Source organism: Mustela erminea, chromosome 6 (genome assembly GCF_009829155.1).
Source record: "Mustela erminea isolate mMusErm1 chromosome 6, mMusErm1.Pri, whole genome shotgun sequence".
Taxonomy (NCBI): domain Eukaryota; kingdom Metazoa; phylum Chordata; class Mammalia; order Carnivora; family Mustelidae; genus Mustela; species Mustela erminea.
The window spans coordinates 119,725,500-119,746,015 of record NC_045619.1 but is presented as its reverse complement, the minus strand read 5'-3'; the positions used below and the strand labels follow the sequence as shown (position 1 = coordinate 119,746,015).

The 20,516-nt window shown below is 38.7% G+C and overlaps 1 protein-coding gene across 1 annotated transcript in view; it reads left to right on the top strand.

The window, feature by feature from the left end:
- Positions 1-20,516, top strand: part of ITGA8 (integrin subunit alpha 8) — a 173,171-nt gene that overhangs the window by 125,296 nt on the left and 27,359 nt on the right. Inside the window, exons 23-25 of the mRNA XM_032349497.1 lie at positions 1,028-1,108; positions 10,822-10,927; positions 12,824-12,982. Of these exons, the coding sequence (XP_032205388.1) occupies positions 1,028-1,108; positions 10,822-10,927; positions 12,824-12,982 (346 nt within the window). The remainder of the gene's footprint in view (positions 1-1,027; positions 1,109-10,821; positions 10,928-12,823; positions 12,983-20,516) is intronic.

The following is a 20,516-nucleotide window of genomic DNA, read 5'->3' as shown; positions in this document are numbered from 1 at the left end:
CTGCTGCCTTCGGCTCGGGTCATGATCTCAGGGTCCTGGGATCGAGCCCCGCATCGGGCTCCCTGCTCTGCAGGAAGCCTGCTTCCCTCTCTCTCTCTCTCTCTCTCTCTCTCTGCCTGCCTCTCTGCCTACTTGTGATCTCTGTCTGTCAAATAAATAAATAAAATCTTTAAAAAATAAATAAATAAATCTTTTTAAAAAATTAAGTTTCATAGTAATTATATTTGTTTGAGAGGAAAAAAAACAAGACTTAAAAATTATTTTGTCACTGTTCAAAGAAACATTATTAAACGCGTACCTTTTATTTTGAGATTCTTGATGCACTAGACAATACCTCTGTCATCTCCTAATTGTCTTGGCATGAGCTGCCAAAATTCCTGGGGTCTTACTTCTTCCTGCCATTGGCTATGCTTCTAATTCCCTCCCGCCCCCCACCTTAGCCAGTGAACGTGCAGTGAATGTACACTTATTTTAATATTACTTCAGAAATAAACCATAAGGAAGATAAATTTGCTGCCAAAACAATCTATGGTATGATGCATTCCAGAACCAAACACAAACGCTTTTTCCATTCTGTGCTGCTCTTGGATTATTCGTGCTAGTTCTCTTCTTTATTAGCATGGAGAATCAGGAGTTGACTGTGCCTTCCTTTCCCATTTAATGGGCGATGAATGTGATGCACAGAGAAGTTAAGGAATGTGTCCAAGGTAGAAACTGGAAAATGAACTCAGCTCACTGCTTTTTGGTTTAGCCACTGAAACAAAAAACGTTAGCTTTTCTAGACGTCTGTTGTGTTTTCAGATAAGATGTCTCCTTGTGGAAAGTTATTACATTACTCTTACTCATAAAGAATCTTAGCATTTCCATTTTCAAGTGGTTATGATTTTATAGAATGAATACACCATTGTTTTCTGAATGATTGTATTAGTAATGTTTGTTCTTTTGATCTACAGAATGTTTTTTATGATCGCATATTAAAATATGTTTGAAAAAAATATATTTAAATCATATTGTCACTGTGTTTTAGTTCCAATAAGGACAACCCGGACAGCAATTTTGTGAGCCTGCAAATCAACATCACTGCTGTAGCTCAAGTAGAAATAAGAGGGTAAGTAAGAATCAAGATATTGTAGTAAAGTATACTGTAACAGGTTTAATTATGAAAAAACACTAGTAAAAACTATATGGAATTTTCCTAATGCATTAGCAATCACAATTCACTTTGGTTAAATTTTCACTCTTTTCTACCTATCATTAGACTTCCATTGAAAACTATAGTAAACCCTATCTGGTAATTAACTCAAAGGATATCAAAACGAGAGATCACTTTATTCCCCAAACTGACAGTTCAATAATCAGACTAGGAAGTCAGATAAATTTGACAAACTTGTGATTGCATGAAAGTCTCACTTATCCAGTAATTATTTCGGCATAATGAAAATTCAGCCTCACCATACCATATCTTGAGTTGAACAAATGCCTAACTCTTAGAATGTGAAGGTTGATGGGATCTGCATCTTATGTATTTTTCTTTCTGTCCTATTCTTTGAAGAAGGTACCAATATGCAGTCAGTTGAGAGACAGGAGGACAATGGTCAAGGAAAAGGCTTAGAATGACTACCATCTTGGGAAATCCATGCCTGGAGGAAGAAAAAAAAATTAGAAATATACAGTATATAGTTATCTTAGGCAAGTGTGGACTCCATTGATTTTATTGTAATTCTTATTTCTTCAGGACAAGGACTTGGCTAAAAACAGCAATTGGTATTCTGGGCTGAATTGTCATTGGGCTTCAGTAACCCTAGTTCCCTTTCTTCCCACTCTTCCATAATGGCAACTAGAGCCACCGTAGTCAGAGCCACCATCTCCATGTATTCTCTCACTGCTGCCCCCTGCTGCTCTCAATGGGGGAAGCCCTTCCTGAAGTCCTGGGACCAGTGAGGCTCCACCTAGTGGATTAGAGAAGAATAATAATACCTAGCTCGTATTTATCCTTCTATGTGCTACCCCAGCCCATTAGCACATCTTAATATGTACCAGTATCCTCACTGCACGGGTGAGGAAATTTTGACACAAGGGGCTGAAGGCTACAAGCTAGGAAGTGGGGAGCTAGAATGCAAGTCAGGCAGCTTGTCTCCAGGTGCATCTTTATAAATTATTATGCTATGTAGCTTATAAGAGAATTCTTTGAAACTTATTTACACAAAATCTTGTTTTGTTTATGCTTCTGTGAATTTTTTTTTCACTCAAATAAACATTTTTGGCATTCACCCACTTTAGGGCATTTGCCTATAGTCCATTCATTCTAATTGCAGAAATTTCATATGGTAAAGCTACACCATACTTATCCATTCTACTGGAATTTTCTTTTTCCTTTTTTACAAAATTCCTTGTACATATCTTCTGGTACACATGTGGAAGAATGTCAGAAGGGCACCTGCTTAGAGGCAGAATTTCAGGTTCAGACAGTGTAAACTTTTTAACTTTATTAAATAGTGCCAAACTATATTACAAAGTAATTATACCTACTTCTTGTTCCACAAGACACAGAGGAAAGTTTTCACTGTTACACATTATTAACCAACTCACAAAACGGTTAAATTTTTCATTTTGAGCCAATCTGATGGATGAGAAATACTATCTGGGACGCCTGGGTGGCTCAGTTGGTTGGGCCGCTGCCTTCGGCTTGGGTCATGATCCCTGGTCCTGGGATTGAGTCCCGCGTTGGGCTCGTTGCTCGGCAGGGAGCCTGCTTCTCTCACTGCCTCTGCCTGCCTCTCTGCCTGCTTGTGTGTACTCTCTCTCTCTCTCTGGAAAATAAGTAAAATCTTTTTAAAAAAAGAGAAATTCTATCCAACTGAAGGTTCAATTTGCTGTTCCCTGATTTCTAAACAAGACTGAGTAAGTTTTTCATGTGTTTGTTGTCTCTATTTCTCCCAAATTGGGTAATTTCTACTAATTTCTTAGGACATATTTCTATGAAGAGACTTAATTTTTTCATATTAATTCATAGGAAGGAACTCTTCCCTATTTTAGAGTTGAGACACTAATCCTTTAACAAGTACACATGTTGCAAGTACCTTTTCATGGTCTGTGGGGTTTGGTGTGTGTGTGTGTCTTAAGTCAGTTTTATTGAAGAATAAATTATACATAGTAAAATTCTTTCTTTAGACTTTCGATTTGAAGGACTAAGATACCACAATGATGTTCAATGTAAATCAGTTCTGTCACCCCACATAGCTTCTCATGCACATTTGTAGGTAACCCAGTCTCCTTCCCCAGGCTCTGTCAACTTTGATCTATCTTCTGTCACTATATTCTCAGAAAAATCATATAAATACACCCATACAGAATGTAGGCTTTTGAGTCTGGCTTCTTTCACTTGCATTTGAATACATTTGAAAAAACACCCATGTTCTTCCGTGTATCAGTGGTCTGTTTCTTTTTATTGCTGAGCAGTATTCCACTCTACGGAAGGCCCCCAAATCATTCATCCATTCACAGGTTGGTGAACCCTTGGGCTGTTTCCAGTTTGGGGCTCTTAATAATAAGCCTGCTATCAGCATTCACATAAGGTCTTTGTTGGGATATTTATTTTCACAAATGGAGTTGAGTTGTGTGGCTAGGGTATGTTTAACTTTATAAGAAATCGCCAAACACTGTTTCAAAGTGGCTGTGCCATTTCCATTTTGCATTCTCACCAGCAGAGTGTAAGTTCAGATGTGCCGTGCACTTGCCCACCTGGGCTTCAGGTTGGTTTTTGTTAGTTTTTAGCCATTTAATTAACATTTTCTTTTTTTTTAGATTTATTTATTTGAGAGAGAGAAAGAGACAGCCACTAAGGGAGAGGGAGAAGCAGATTCCCTGCTAACCAGGGGGCCCGCCAATGAGGCTCCAACCCAGAACCCTAGGATCATGAGTTAAGCCGAAGGCAGATGCTTTATGATAGAGCCTTCCAGGAGCCCCTGGCTTATTATTTTCTAAATAGTGATGTTCAAAAAGCAAAGGTTTTTAATTTGTATGAAATCCAACTTTAAGTATTTTATAGTTTGTCCTCTCTCTCTTCCTAAAGTAAATAAATAATTTTTTTAAAAATAAACAAACAAATAAATAAATATTTTATAGTTTGTACTCTTTTTGCCCCTTGTAGGAAAAGGTCTTCACTTTGCCTAGAGTCACAAGATTTTTTCCCCATGTTTTCTCCTACAAGTTTTGCAGTTTTACATTTTGGTCTGTGATTATGTTAATATTTGTATCTGGTGTGAGGTAAGACACAAGGTTCACTGTTGCATAAGAATATCCAGTTGCTGCTATGCTATTGGCTCAAAGATCATCCTTTCTCCACCGACTTACTTGACACCTCTAGCCATCTGTGAGGCTCTGCTTCAAGACCTTCCATTCTGTTCCATTGATCTGCATGTACAGTAAGTCTTGAAAGGCAAGCAGTATGCTGAGATCTTGGTAAACTTGCTTACAAATTCTAGTAGCTTTATTGTTTTTTGATTTCCTAAATTTTCTATAGCATTGCCATGGCATCTATGAATAAAAAGTTTGATTTTTCCCCGACTAATCCAATCTGTACATGCAAAAGTTTAGCCAAATACAGAGTTAGAGGGAATAGTACCCACAAGAGATTACCCTTACTTCTGATACCAATTGCAGATTTGTGTGCTTCCCAAAACTGCCCCCAGCTTTGATAATTCATGTAGAAGGACTGACAGAGCTCCCTGAAAGCTATTATACCCATCAGTATAATAAAAATTAAAATTATCCAAGGGAAGAATTGCATAGTCAGAGCCTGAGGCAGAACCAAGCACAAGACTTCTGTTCTTATCCACCATGGAGCCGGGTTATGTTTCTTTCCTTTTATGGATGTGTAACAGGATGCATGGAGTATCCCCAGCTGAGGGAACTCCCGAAGGCTCAGTGTTCACAGTTTTTATTAAGGATCCTCTACATAGTCATGATCAATTGAATAACTGAATTAATTGATCTGTCTCCAGGTTGTCTAATATGATGTGATGAGGCTCCCACCCTGACTCACACTGTTGGTCTTTCTGATGTGGGCAACCCCCACAATAACTTGTATGGTTAGAATATTCAGTGTGACCCCAAGCCCCCAGAAAAACAAAGATACATCTTTCAGGCATACAATTTCTAGATCTTAGACTTCACCTCCCAGAATCTGAGGGCAAAGGCTACACACACCACTTTTGGGGAAAAGTTGAGTTGTTTACTACATGGTTAAGCTTTTTCTTTCTTTTTTCTTTATTTTCTTTTTCGTGTGTGTGTGTGTGTGTGTGTGTGTGTGTGTATTATGGGGGTTTTTTGTTTGTTTGTTTTTAGATTTATTTATTTATTTGTTTGACAGACAGAGATCACAAGTAGGCAGAGAGGCAGGCAGAGAGAGACGAGGAAGCAGGCTCCCCACTGAGCAGAGAGCCCAATGAGGGGCTTGATCCCAGGACTGTGGGATCATGACCCGAGCTGAAGGCAGAAGCTTTAACCCACTAAGCCCCCCCCCCCCGAGGCGCCCCTCTTTTCTTTTTCTTCTCTTACTGCACAGATGGGGACTGTCAGGGCAAGAGTGAGTAGACTTGGTGCAAGAAGACATTTTTGCCTTGCATTTATTTATTTTTTTAAATTGTTTTTATTAACATATATTGGTTACTTGCCCCAGGGGTCCAGGTCTGTGAATCATCAGGCTTACACATTTCCCAGCACTCACCATACATAGCACATGCCCTTCCCAATGTTTTGTCTTGTATTTAGATCCTATCTTGGTCTTATGGAGGAAACATTCTGTTTGTCTTTCAAAGAATTTATCTGCTTCATCCCAGTTGTTAAATGTATGGCATAAAGTTGCTCATGATAGTCTCTCATTTTCCTTTTAATGTATGTGGGACCTCATCATTCCCTGCACTGCAATTTGTATCTTTTACTCCCTTCTATGTTTCCTTTGATTACTCTGGCTAGAGTTCAGTGAACTTTTCACAGAACCAGTTTTTTTATTTCATTGACTTTTCTTTTTTTCTCTTTCTCTATCTTTTTAAGATTTATTTATTTATTTGTGGAGAGAGAGAGAGGAAAAAAAAGAGCACAGGGTGAGTGTAGGGGCAGAGGGAGAGAGAGAATTTCCAGCAGATTCCCTACTGAGCACGGTGCCATCCTGGGGCTTGATCTCATTACCTGAGTTGAAATCAAGAGCCACCCTCAGGGTACCTGGGTGGCTCAGTCAGATAGGCGACTGCCTTCAGCTCAGGTCATGATCCCAGGGTCTGGGATCAAGTCTGGCATCAGGCTCCCTGCTCAGCGAAGAGCCTGCTTCTCCCTCTCCCTCTGCCTGCTGTTCTGCCTACTTGTGCTCTTTCTGTTAAATAAATAACTTTCTTAAAAAAAAAAAAAAAAAAAAAAAAAGAAGAGTCAAACACTCACTGACTGAGCCACTCAGGTGCCTCTTTTTTCTCTCTTTTTATTTGCTTTGTTTTCTGTTCCATTAGCTCCTTCTTTATGTTATTATTATCTCCTTCCTTCTGTTCACTCTGTGTTGGATTTTCCCTGTTTCTCCTTCCTCTAGGTAGAAGTAGATCATTGATTGGAGACCTCTCTTCTTTTCTTACATAAGCATTTAGTGCTATAAATTTCCCTCTAATTGATTGAGCACATACCAAAATGTTGATATGCTGGGTTTCAGTCACAATGTTTTCTAATTTCCTTTGTGATTTCTTCTTTAACTCATGACTCATGAGAAGTGACCTGTTTGATTTGTAGATCTTTGCAGCTAATCCAGATGTTTCATTTTTGTGCATTTCTTTTTTAATTCCCTCCTCTTTCACATTGAGAAAAACACTAAAGGAAATCTGAGAAGAAATAAGCATTTTTTTTGCTATCTTATTTTTATATCTTTTAACATTTACAACTAGTGTATATGAATTTTTGTCTCCTTCTTTAAGCTTTGTTAACCTTTGTTTTGCTAACCAAAAATAAACTGAAACTGTCTTTTAATCCCAAAGCAAATTTTAAATTGGGAACTGTTTTTATTCTATAAGACATAACTCAGGCAGCAGAGAGTGTAATGTAGCTGTATTTATTCTTATATATCCATTTTATAAGATAAATATTTATAAATATATTTCTGCCATCATTTATGTCATCAGTATTTCTCTGTTAAAAAGGAAGGAAGTTATCTATTCATTTTACCAATAATCAAAACAGGTAATTAAAATTGGGTTTCTTGTATGGGTGTAATTTTTTAAATTGCTGGATTAATGTCTGACATTTAACCACAGTTTATTCTCTAACACAGGGTTAGAGTTCTTTTTAGCCATTTTGCAACGTAAAACTCTTTATTCCAGATACTCAGCAAAAATATTGGTTTCAATGTTTAATTCTTCAAGGAATAAACAGCTACTGTGTTGAAAATCTTCCATGTTCAGTCTTCAGAAAAATCTCATTTTATTTGCCAGTTGTGTTTATTCCAATGTATTTTATCATGCACTGTCTCTAGCAGCTCTTTTTCAGTTCAGTGTTGTTTTTATCATTTTAAAAGTAAACTCAAATACATTTATTTCTTCAATGGGAAAGAAAATACTGAGAATTAGTCCACTTCTCTCAAAGCCAGATGGTGTCAACACTGTCTTTCAGTAGATTCACATGTCATTTGTTGGTACAAAGGATTAATTTAGCATTAAGTCTGCAAGAGAATTTGGCCACAAGAGGCAGCACCACATGCATTGAGCTCACGAAGGGTAATAAACCTGTGTCCTTTGTCATATAATCAGGATTGAGTGGGTTTGATCACGGGACACTACAATCATAAACAATGGTGGTCTGTATAGACACTGGCTAGAATGGGTAGAGCCAACATTGTTGCACACTATAAATAGTAGTCTGCTATTTGGGGCTTACAATGTTTGAAAACATGATTATGAATGAATAATTCAGACTGTACTAACACAGCATCAGATGTGAACTTCCGATAGCACACAGACTTTAACTTATCAAAAACCTAATTCCTTGCTTCCCTAATCCTTTCCTAACGTCTGGTGTTACCCGGTACCCCAATCTTCTTATCCCTGGGGGGGTCTCAGGTGGAATAATGTTCTATCCTCCATCTTAGCATGTGAGCACTATTCAGTAAGAGCTGTGAGGGCTGTTTATCCTTGGCTAATAGTTGATTATATTCTTCCTTCCTTCCTTCCTTCTTAAAAAAAAAAAATGGTAATTTTGAAAAGAGTGGACAGTGTTTCATTTGTTCATTTGGAATCTTCAGAGAGCCATTTTTTGTCATGATTTCCCCAGATCTGAAAAAGTCTTAGACAGTAGATAACTGAATTTGGGGAGCCATAGCTTTTGAATGGTTTTGCCATGATTTGTCATGGCCTATCATAGATTATCTTTTCTGTACAGATTTCTACTAGATTTTGTTACAGAAATGGGGCAGGAAGTTTCTTTAAGTTGGCTTTACTAAAATCACTGCGGCTTCATGGCCCCTGTGGTGCATTATACCATTGGCTTCTGAACAATGCAGACGTTAGGGTGCCAACCCCCTGCACATGTAACTTTGACTCCCTGAAAACTTAACTACTAGTAGCTTACTATTGACAGTAAGCCTTCCAGATAACATAAGCAGTTCACTAACACATATTTTGCATATGTGTTATATACTGTATTCTTATAATAAAGTAAACTAAAGAAAATGTTATGAAGAAAATCATAAGGAAGAGAAAAAATCATTTACCGTACTGTACCTTATATGAAAACTCACATAGAAATTTAAAAATCCACATAAATGAACCAGCATGGTCCAAACCCGTGTTTTTCAAGAGTCATCTGTACATTGGAAATAGAAAAGTCCTGAGTACACCTGAGTAAGCTGAAGTCTTCACCTGCAACTAACCCCTACTTTTCTGAACATCAGTTTTCCTTTCATGTATAAAATGAGGGATTGTGAACACACTGTCTCCATAGTCCTGTCAAGTTCTAAATATTTATAATTCTGTGGTACTTGAACATTTATGACCAGTCCCCCAGGACAGATGACTATAAGAACAAAACTTTCCAGAGAAAATGTGCTCAGCTTCTGCTCTGTATGTGTTCTTTATGCAAATAAGTAAATAAATAAGGATTTTCCCTAGAGCCTCACAGTGGATATGGAGCCTGGAGTCAACTTTCTGTTGCCAAGCTAAGAGCAAAGTAAAGTTCTGGGTGGTTAGGTCATGAAGACTCCACGGAGATGGAAGCCCAGACTCTCTGGGCTTTGCTCAAATAAAAGTAACCATCTGTGTTCTGTACTCTTCTCCTCACCAAGTCCCCAGTGTTTAATCTGAACATGATTTAATCAAATCAAGTGGGAAAGGGCAGCATGACATAACAACAAACTGACGTAAGGGTAGGGAATGTTGAAGTACCAGCTCAGCAAGCCTGTACCCTGCACTTGTAATTTAATAGTTGCCCATTAGAGATGAAAGCGAAGGGTTTTATAATTTAGTAGCATTTCTGTGGGTTGTCAGTTTAAAAATTATACTTCTTCCACCCACCCCTAGAAGACAATGCAGCCAAAGTGACTTTGACAAAGAGCATTTGAGATGTTTTCCAATCAATTGTAGTATACAACCCAGAGTTTATCGTAATTCTCCAGGTGAGGAAATAAGGACACGCAGAAATTAATTACTTGCCCTTGGGTCAGTCGTTAGTCCAATAAATTTTGCTTTCTGCTTTAGAAAGAGATTACTGGGGAGGGGATGTGGAATAAAGATAGCATTTGAAGTTACTAGGGGCTGCATTAATTACTGATGCCCTTAAAAGGGCACTTAAAACTTCCAATTGCCAAAAGAGGGATTTTCTGTTGAAGTTACTTTTAGCTGGAGGTCTAGGAAATCTTTCAAAGATCCTTCACCTAAAAATTGCTAGAAAAGCATTGTTCTTTTGAGAAGTATTCTTTTTAAGATAATATAAAATTAACAATTTAGTTTGGAACCAGCTTTTAATGTAGAATAATGCCTTGTACTGCATTGCATTCAGCCAGTGCTCATGTTCTAGGTGTAAATTGCAGGCAAAGAATATCTCTGTGTCAAGTTAATATCCTACTTACATGATTACATCATTTGTCTCTCCATCTCTCACCCTAGAGTTGTCCTCTAGATAACTGATCAAGCTTTATTTTGGCTCTAGACCTGGCTTTGGGGGAGGTATGGCTGCATTAATGGAAAGCCAAAGAAATCTAAGAAGTAGGAATATACAAGTGGCTTTTCTATTTTCAAGTATCTAATTCAAAACTACATTTCTTCACAAGTCAACATTTAACACAACACAGAATTCTAGATTTTTATCCACCAAAAAAGTCCCATTTCTTGATATGGCTTGAAGCAGGGATTATATACCCTGTGTGTATACACACACACACACACACACACACACACACACACACACACTTACACTTACAGAGGACCTATAGATAGATATATGCATTTATATGTCCATATGTTAAATTATCTATCTCAACTCAGGGAAGCTCTCTGTCCCAAGAGAGCTCCCTAGTGCTCAAGAGAGGAGATAGGATAAAAGAGTCTATCTCTGAGCTAGAGACCAGGCATTAAAAGCATCCCTGTAGATGTTTCAGATCCTTTACTATTCCTTTAGTTATTTTGCTGAACATCACTTTCAATACCTTTTTCCATATAGGCAATATCTGCTCAAGTATATTGTATATATATATATGTATATATATATAAAACTCATAGCTGTTAGTGTACTGTACACTAGCGAAGCATTTTTCACCTGTGTCATCACCAGCAATTAACAAAACATTCCATGTTTCAGAGTATCCCACCCTCCGCAGATTGTTCTGCCCATTCATAACTGGGAACCAGAAGAGGAGCCCCGCAAAGAGGAAGGAGTTGGACCACTGGTGGAACATATTTATGAGGTAGGTTTTACCTATCTTAAAGTTGTGTTAGGAATTTAGTCTTACGCTTTTTACCAATTAACTCTTTATAGCACTTTAAGACACCGACCTGAGATCTGAGCTTTATATACCTTGGATTTGTGCAGTGCGGGGAGGGGGTACAGTATGAGTCACTTGCTTTTTAGTGAGAGCCGTTATAGAACGAGAATATTTTATCTTGTTACTTATCTCTTTCAGATGTTCCTTACATCTCCTTTTTTTAACGTTTGGACAGCCTAAGCATAAAAATGACTAGCTCTCTGGACTTTATTTTGCTTCTTCCTACATTTTCAAATATCCTTAAAATCTACCCAGCTCTTTAAACTGAAGGTCACCAACCGGAAGGTACCAGAGAGAGAAAATTTTATGAATTATTTGCTATTGTATCAAACACACACATATCACACACACATGAATAACTTATTCTGAGATTTGAAATAGTCAGTTGATTAGTAAAATATTTTCCAGAAGCAAACCAGCAGCTTATGAAAAAGCCATCTTCTGTTTGAGATCCCTTCTTATTTACTGCTCTCTATCCCCTTCCTGCATAACTCATTCCACTGACCTAGTAATCCTGACTGTGACTTTCATCTTAAGCTACAAGGGACGTGAATAGCATTCTCTACAGTTAACAATGAAGTCATTTTAAAACTGATGAGCTGTGTACATATGTGGGAAAGAAGTGTCAACTCCTGCACAGCGTCAACATGAAAACCTCTGTCATCTGCCCAACCTGTGGTTCAGAACCAGAAGCCCCATCCATACCTGGATCAAAGCTTTGCCCTAAGCTCTCTTGATAGCAAAAGGATAACATAGTCCCCAAGGCTACTAGGATTAAGAACCTTGCTAGAAAAAAATGCTGTCAAATAATTCATTAGGCCTTGCGTGCACCGGTTTCTGCTTAGGAATGGTGAAACTTTAATGTTTGCAAACATATTCAATCATTCTCAGAGAAGCCCTGCTTCTAATCTTAGCATAAATGAATCATAAAATTTTAGGGTAGTAATCAGTGGTGACAAAAGCAATCATCACGTGCTTCCTACATGTTATTGACCTGCCCCAAAATATACTGTTATCAGTGCATGCCATGTTGCTTTGATAAAGTGAATTAAATGAGCCACCTAATAGGCAAAACCAAATTATAAGTTGTTCTACTGGTCATTATAATTTTCAGAATTGTGGGGGAAAAAAAAGTTCCCTGTTAACTTTGGAGTGAATTTTCAAAACCACAATAAATTTAAATACATTTCGTGACTTTCCCAAGCTGTTTTTTTGTCCTGTGAGTACAGGCTTCATGAGTTTAAAACACTCATCTCTTTATGAGAGGTGGCCTCTCTCTCTTTGAGAGTCACTGATTAAAACAGAAGGAGCTCAGCTTTGAAATGTGCACTTGAAGTGAACTGTGGTGAGCCTGGACCATCTCTGGCATTTGATGGATAACCATTTTTCCAGAGGGTGAAAGAGAGTGTATTGCATATGGTTGCAATTGACAAGTCAGTAGTCAGGAAAAAGGCAGATTTCAATGCAAAGAAAGAATAAGTAGGTTTTGAAAGCATAGCATTAAAATTGCATTTCTAGCCCTGCGATTAAATGAATATAAATTTTAGGTAAACATCACAATGATCAGACATGGTGAATGTGGTCTTTGCTAAGGAAATCTGCCCTCAGAGCTTCACAGAAGGAAGTTTTTTCTCCGAGCACCAGCGCCTCTTGCTTTCAGAGCTCCTCTTGCTTATATAGATGGTATTTTCCTATTGCCACCATTATAGCCCAGATGTGTTAAAACCCAAAATACTTTTTAGAATGGGTAGGAAGTACATGGAGCTTGATTTCCTCTTCCTGACTTGCGCTGTACCATTACGCATTCCTTTCTTGTAGCTGCACAATATTGGACCAAGTACCATCAGTGACACCCTTCTGGAGGTGGGTTGGCCATTCTCTGCCCGGGACGAATTTCTCCTCTACATTTTTCATATCCAAACTCTAGGACCTCTGCAGTGTCAAACAAATCCTGACATCAACCCACAGGATATAAAGGTAGGATCCTAGTCTAACTGTTTTTTTCTAACTAGCCTACTTTTTTATGGTAAGGGAAAAAACAAAAAACAAAAAACACCCATGGCTTATATTTTTTAAAGCAAAGTAATTATAAGAATGAGTTATTCTGGTGATTATCTATATGGCCTTTTCTTTTAGTTTTATGGTTAAAATGCCAGGCCTTGGGGCACCTGGGTAGCTCAGTCAGCTAAGTGTCTGCCTTCAGCTCAGGTCCATTCTGGGATGGAGCCCTGTGTCAGGCTCCCTGCTCAGGGCCACAGGGAGTCTGCTTCTCCCTCTGCCCAACCCCCTGCTCATGTGCTGTCTCTTAAATAAATAAATAAAATCTTAAAAAAAAATGCCAGACCTAACTTAAAGTGTCACTCCTAGAAAACTTAAATTTCTCTTGGTTTTATTGTTCATGGTAACCTGTCATTTATTTAACCTATTTTAATAGATACCTTTTGCATATGGTTTGACTAGCAGCACAACCAAACCAAAATCATTAATAGACATGTCATGTTTTGGAGAATTTGTACAAAATGCTATTTTTAGAGTCTTTTTGGTACATTGCCAAAAGATATAAGGATCTTTGTCAAGTAGGCTTTTCCAGATGTTGCCAATAGCAAGTGGTGAAATGCGATAGTTTGCCAAAGGCCATCTCAGTGCCCCAAGAACCCCCAGACTGGAACTTTCTGGACCCCATTCTTTAGTGCAGCTTATAGAGAAGCTGAGAGCGGTGCTTCTCAGATTCTTAAGCTTATCCAGTCACCTGGGGGTCTAGTAGGAGGCAGGGTCTGGAGTCCTAAAATTCTGCCATTCTATAGTCCTCACCTGACATCCACGCTGCTTTGCTGGTCACAGACTAGCCAGGAGCTCAAGTGTCCAAGCAGCTGATCTCATTCAGATTAAGATCCAAATCTGGCTTTAAGTTTCTTCTGGGAAGAAAAGAACATAATTAGCATAAACCCTTGAAAACATTACACCTGAATGAGGGAAAATAACCTGTTTAACCAGATGTTATCCTCAAAAGAGAACTTTAAGAATCAAGAACTTCAAGAATCATTGTCAGTAGCTCAGGGAGACAGAGTCTCTATTAAAAATGGAGCAAAGGGCAGACTTCATGAAACACTAACTCAACCATTCAGAATGCAGGTCTGCCTCTACTCTACCCAGTGGCACTGTTATGAAAGGCTTTCTTCTTCAACCCGGTAAGCCTTCTATTCCAAGAGAGGAAGACAAAGGGATTCAGTATGAAAGGATTTATAGGACAGGTCTTCTTCTTTATGGAGAAATTATAAATAAGTCACTATTCCACAAACTTATTTAAAAGACTTCCTCCTTGGAAATTTTTTTGTTCATTTCCTCTCTCAGTTCTTCATTGAGATGATTTTAAGAACTTACAAGGACAGTAGCTTATTATAAAATAACATCTTCTGGGGTTCCTGGGTGGCTTAGGCAGGTAGACATCTGACTTTGGCTCAGGGTCTTGATCCCAGGGTCTTGGCATGGAGCCCCAGGTCCGGCTCCACCCGACTCAGAAGGGAGTCTGCTTCTCTTTCTCTCCCTCTGCCCCTCCCCCTACTCATGGTCCTTCTGTCTCTCTTTCAAATAAATAAATAAAATCTTTAAAAAATAAAATAACATCTTCAAATGGAATGTATAACATTGAAGAAATTAAACCTTTTACACGTCCCTTATGGATTCTCTACTTCAGTGGTGATCCTTGAAACACAGACACCTGGGGAAGGTCTCTAAACTCCGGAGTGTAATGTTTGCTTTATATCTGACATTATTTATATATGTTCATATATATTATGTAACTTATGTGATATGGGCCATGTTGGTTGTAAATTCTTTTTCTGTGTTGCAGTTCAACAATCATTTACACTGACTGGAATGATACCAACAGATAACTTGCCTTAAATGTTGACAGATTCATGCAAATGGGGTGGTGACAGCACCCAGATACTCTTTGAAGTATAAACTTTGATTAAAAATCTAAGGCTAGTAATTGTTTTTAAGATTTTATTTGAGAGAGAGAAAGAGAGCATGAGCAGGGGGAGGAGCAGAGGGAGTGAGAGAGGCAGACTCCCTGCTGAGCAGGGAACCTGACGCAGGACTCTATCCCAGGACCCTGAGCTGAAGGCAGATGCTTAACTGACTGAGCCACCCAGGCGCCCCTAAGGCTAGTAATTTTTAAAATGCAACTTAATTATGCTTCTTCTATAAAACTGTCAGTTTGTGGAAATTGATTATAAGATGATTTGATTACAATATGAAGGAATAGCTCCCAAAATGACAAATGGTAAGAATGCTTGAAATTCAGAATAATGAAAAACTTGAAATGTTTTTACTTTCAGGTCCTCTGAGTACTTTCACTTGTATTTAGTGTGTATAACCCAGAGATTCTAAAAAAGCTTTTTTATCAATAAATAGATTTTTTAATTAATTATCAGTATATTTTATATAATCAGCTACCAACAAATTGAGAGTACTTGAACATTATTTTCTTCTTAAGATAATAAGTAATTTATTGGTGAAGTCCCTATAAACTTACCTGGCAAATTTATTTATTCCTAGATAATATAAAAGCTAAACAGTCTATTCTCTGTCTTAAATATGAATTAGAAATTAGTAAAGAACAAATTATTTATTACATCTAGTTATCTTCAATGGAATAGGTCTGGGAATTTTTAAAAAATATTTTATTTATTTGACAGAGAGAGATCACAAGTAGGCAGAGAGGGAGGCAGAGAGAGAGGGGGAAGCAGGCTCCCTGCTGAGCAGAGAGCCTGATGCGGGGCTTGATCCCAAGAGCCTGAGATCACGACCCAAGCCAAAGGCAGAGGCTTAACCCACTGAGCCACCCAGGTGCCCCAGGGAAATTTTTTTTAACCTAGGTATCAATTTCAGATTCTTGCATCAAAGCTAATTACTGTTCTTTTAAATATAGATATTTAAAGGTAAGTATAGTTTTTTAAAATATAGGTATTTGAAGATAAACATCTGTAGTTTTTTTTTTAACTTAGTTCTTTAAGAAGCAGAGAAAAAAAGGGTAGATTTAATAAAAGGAATAAGGTGGCAAAACACATTCATATAGGTAAAAATTAAATCCTAGTCAGGTACCAGGTGACTCAGTTGGCTGAGTGTCTGTCTTCAGCTTGGGTCATAATCTCAGGGTCCTGGGATCAAGTCCTGCATCAGGCTCCCTGCTCAGTAGAGAGTCTGCTTCTTCTTCTCCCTCCCCACCGTTCATTTTTTCTCTCTCTCTCTCTAATAAATAAGTAAACTCTTAAAAAAAAAAAGTAAATCCTATCATTCAGTCTAACTTACCCACTAAGAAAAAATTACTTACGATTTGGTTCTACAATTTCTTTAAAAAGAATAATTAGTGAGTGCCTCTTGAAACATCTGCATCTGTGAGAAGGTCTACAAGCCCTTCCTGAGGATGCTCTAGTGCCCACTGGACAAGCCACCAGAATATCCCAGGCCAGCTGTGATCCTGTCAGAGAGAAAAATCCCACCTCAGCTTTCCCAAGTATCCTCTGGAGGATTTCCAAGTTCCCTACCAGGTTTGCCTCTCTAGCCACTCAACTCATTTTCCCTCAGCAAAATGCTTTCTCTGCAGGTCACATACACCTTTTTGTCCACTTCGCCTCCTGTATATATTCTCATTTTTTCCCCCACTTAACCACTGAAAGTGGCTCCCTCCTTTACTGCTTCATTGCAGCTCCCAAATTGTCTAAGCAAACGTGCTGATGAAAAAGCAACTGTCCAGATTTCCTCAGAAGCATTTTCTAGACCATCTGCTCCAAGGAACCAATGCCACCAACTTTAAAACCTTTGAAATATCCTGGACCCCTTCCCCCACTGCAGGGTCTCCACAACATCTCAAAATAATTTCTCATGTCTGGTAATTAAACCTATTAGCATTTAATAGAACTAATGTATTTAACACAATGTGGATTTTTTTTCCCATTTTTTTTAAATTACTCAGATAGCAACCTCTTGGCTTTACTTTTTATTATAAATACATAGTTGTACTCATCAAAGCCATATTGTAGATAAAGTAGGGTTTTTGTGGGTTGGCCTGAAAACTGAGCCACCATTTAAAAGATTGTCTCTAAAGAGAAATGCATTCTGAGTGCCAAACATCTAGCCTCAAACCTTCTGAAATACAACCCATCTATAAATTGAACATGCATTCCAAACTGGACTCTCCTCACATAAGCCTCCAAATCGGATAAGGCCTGAATGGGATACACTTTTTCTTGTATAACACTGACTGGTACAGCTGAGTTACCCCACCAAGTGACCCTCATGTCCCCAAGGTTTGAAGAGCAGACTCCCTTTGAAAGCTACCACTGTGATCATAGGAGGCCCTGGGCAAAAGTTGTCACCCACACGTACCTCACTTGCTGCCCAAATACAAAACATCAGTGACTAAACTGGGGACACACTGAGATGCCACTAGAAGTCTGTCAGTTTTGAGGTTTTTTAGTACTTGCTTCATACCAGGCTTGTGGGGATTCACTAAGCCTGCTTTGTTACCCAAGTATGAAGGCAAACAGGAGCATGCATGGGTGACAGGGTTCAGGAAAAGTGAGTGAGATGCGTGGCCCCTCTTGGTGCCCAGAGGGTGGGACACTGCCTTGGGGACATTCCCTTCTGCTTTCCCTTTTGCTTCCCAGTGAAACAGCTGCCGTCTTCAGTTTTCTGTTCCTCCCATGATGATTTCACTTCATCAAGTTCATTTCTCTGCCTTCTCTGAACACAGGGACATAAGTAGAGGGCCATGAAGGTTCTGCCTCAGGGCTTCAGAGATAGAGGATTTTAATGTGGCAATTTCAGCACATCCTGCCATCTAAAACATTGTGAAATAGTCAACTGTCTGCAGCATTCGGGCCAATCCATTAAATCTAATTCATTCCAGATCCTTCTTGAAATAAAATTTTAGAGTTGAATAAAGTATTTCTTAAACCATTCTCAAGGCCGTAAAATAATGACTTCCAACTATCCATTATCTTATTTGGGTGGACTTTATCCTGGGGTTTGGAGAGTCCTCCAGACAGGCTGTGATCTCTAGATAAGATGTAGTTGAAAAAGCCGACGCTATTGAGGAACCCAAGCTACATAAAGAGTAAAGGACTTTTTTAAGCTGGCAAGGTTTCATCATGAACAGCCAAGGGTGAGAAAAAGAGGGAGAAAGGGCTGTGGGATGTCACACTGTAGCCAGAAGGGTAGGACAAGCGAGGTGTTGGCTTCAACCTGCGCTAGGATCACAGGACCATGTTCTGGGCCCCCCGCTCAGGAGCCCGAGGTCCACATGATGTGGCAGAGGTTAGATGAGGGCAACGGTAACAAGGGAGAAAGCCAGTGTTGCACAAAGAACGGGCTCTGGAGCCATGGAAGGCTGGAGGTTCCAACTGCCTTGAACAAGACCATTCTCACAGGAATCCCAAATTACAACCAGATAGCACAAACATGGAAGCAGAAACACAAGGATCATCCGCCAAGCCCTGCAACTAGTTTTTGGGGTTTTTTGTTTTTGTTTTGTTTTGTTTTAATCGGTGAGCACACAGACTGTAGCTTGGCTTGGCAAATTTGCATCATTTTGTCTTACTCTCGAGAGAATTTTTTTCCTTCATAACTGCCTCCATTTACTTATTGCTCCTTATTAATTCCGAATGCAGAAACTTGTTACAGCTCCCAATCCACTTACGTTCTCTCTCTGTCTCCGTCTCTCTGTCTCTTTCATGTGCCCCCAATAGAGGACAATCATTCATCTTTTATTTTTAACAGTACCTATAGGTCCAATCTTTAGCCACCAAACGGAATACACTCTCCAGGGTCCATTTCTCTTTGCCTTAACTTCTCCCTAAGAGGGTCTTCAGGTTCTCCTGTAAATTTTAGAATATAAAAACATATGTCCAACAACTAAGAAAAGCTTCAAAATCACCAATGGGATGAACTATTCTTTTTTCAGGACGTTAAGAAAAATCTATTTTTTTTTCTCTCCTTACAAATCCTTAACATTTATGCCTTAAAGAAAATTACATGGTAGACTAAACTCCTAGGTTTGTCTCTACTTCAATTTAATTATAGACAAAGGATTACATGAGGGAAAGTCCACCATCTTTTGTGTATTAGGCATACCTGAAACCCAAAGAGAAATCACAAATAAGAAGATAGTACATGTTGTGTTTGTTTGGATTCAAAAAGCCCTTAATCTGATTGCACCCAACTATTTTCTTTCCAACAGTATTGCACATTCCAGCTAGACAGTATCCCTTTAGCTCATAAATTTAAACCTATCCCAGAGTAAAGAGTTTTGTGAAGAGTTCATGCAAATAGAAAACTCCTGTTGAAGTCAAAATCTGAGTAGCAGCTGGGGAAAGAACCATATTTACTAATAATTTCTTCCTTATTGCAGAAAAGAGTAATTTTCTTATTTGTTCTAAACAAGATAGTTGAGTGTTTACCACCAGCTTCTCAGAGCACTTAGCAAACTGTTTTCTGAACTGAACGCCTGCCTAATGTGGTGCTAAGAGGCCCTCACCTCTAAGGTTTCAGATTCAGGAAAAATATGACCTGCGGGTTCACAATCAATTGTGAAACAGGCTCCCAGAGTTCATCTAAAAAACAGGTTGTAACTGTTGTTTACATTTCTTGGATAACTTCTTCCTTGTTTTTAGCTTTTTGTTCATTTTTGCTTTTGGGGTTTTATTTTGTCTTGTTTTGCTCTATATTTTGAAATAATTTCTGGAATGCCACTTTCAAAAACTAGTTGGTAAGCTATTTGAAGACTTCCTCAGTGTGGTGTTTGGGAGGGACATTCCTCTATCTGCAAAACAATATTACTGAAAGAGAGAAGCATGTTTTATCAACCCCTGCTGTGTAATATGTTCATTCTCTGGCTCAGAATAAGTCCTGTGTGTTACTGAGAGGCTGCCCATAAGTATTTGTAAATGATGATATACCGGGGGCACCCACAAACGCGGTCTTCACCCATCCACAAGCTGCATCTGACGTCACCACATAGGAAGCTGCGGAGCTGTCTTCTCTTTGGGCTATTATTTTACTATTACTGCTACCACTACAGGAATAAAGGAACATTCCGAATGTCCTTCCAGCACCTTTTCCCTGCAGGTTGGTTACATGCAGAGTTAACTCTATAACATATCTTCCAGTGAACAATAAAAAAGAAATGAAACATGAAAATCTCAAAGGAAAAACTACACATACACACACACACACACACACGCACACGCACACACGCACACACACACACTCTGCTCCTGGGGTTACAAAGAGAAACCATTTAAAAGAACATGTGTGGGGGGGACTTGGGGCAGGGACAGGAAATTAAGATTGTATATTCAGTCAGTCTTAAATGAAGAATTTTAATGAAATATTATGTGTGATTTATTGGCACTTTCAAAATATTTATTCAGCTATCAGATGTACTAAGCATGGAGTCTGAGATAAAATCATTGAGTTCTAGAACACTCACAAAACAAACTCCGGGCTC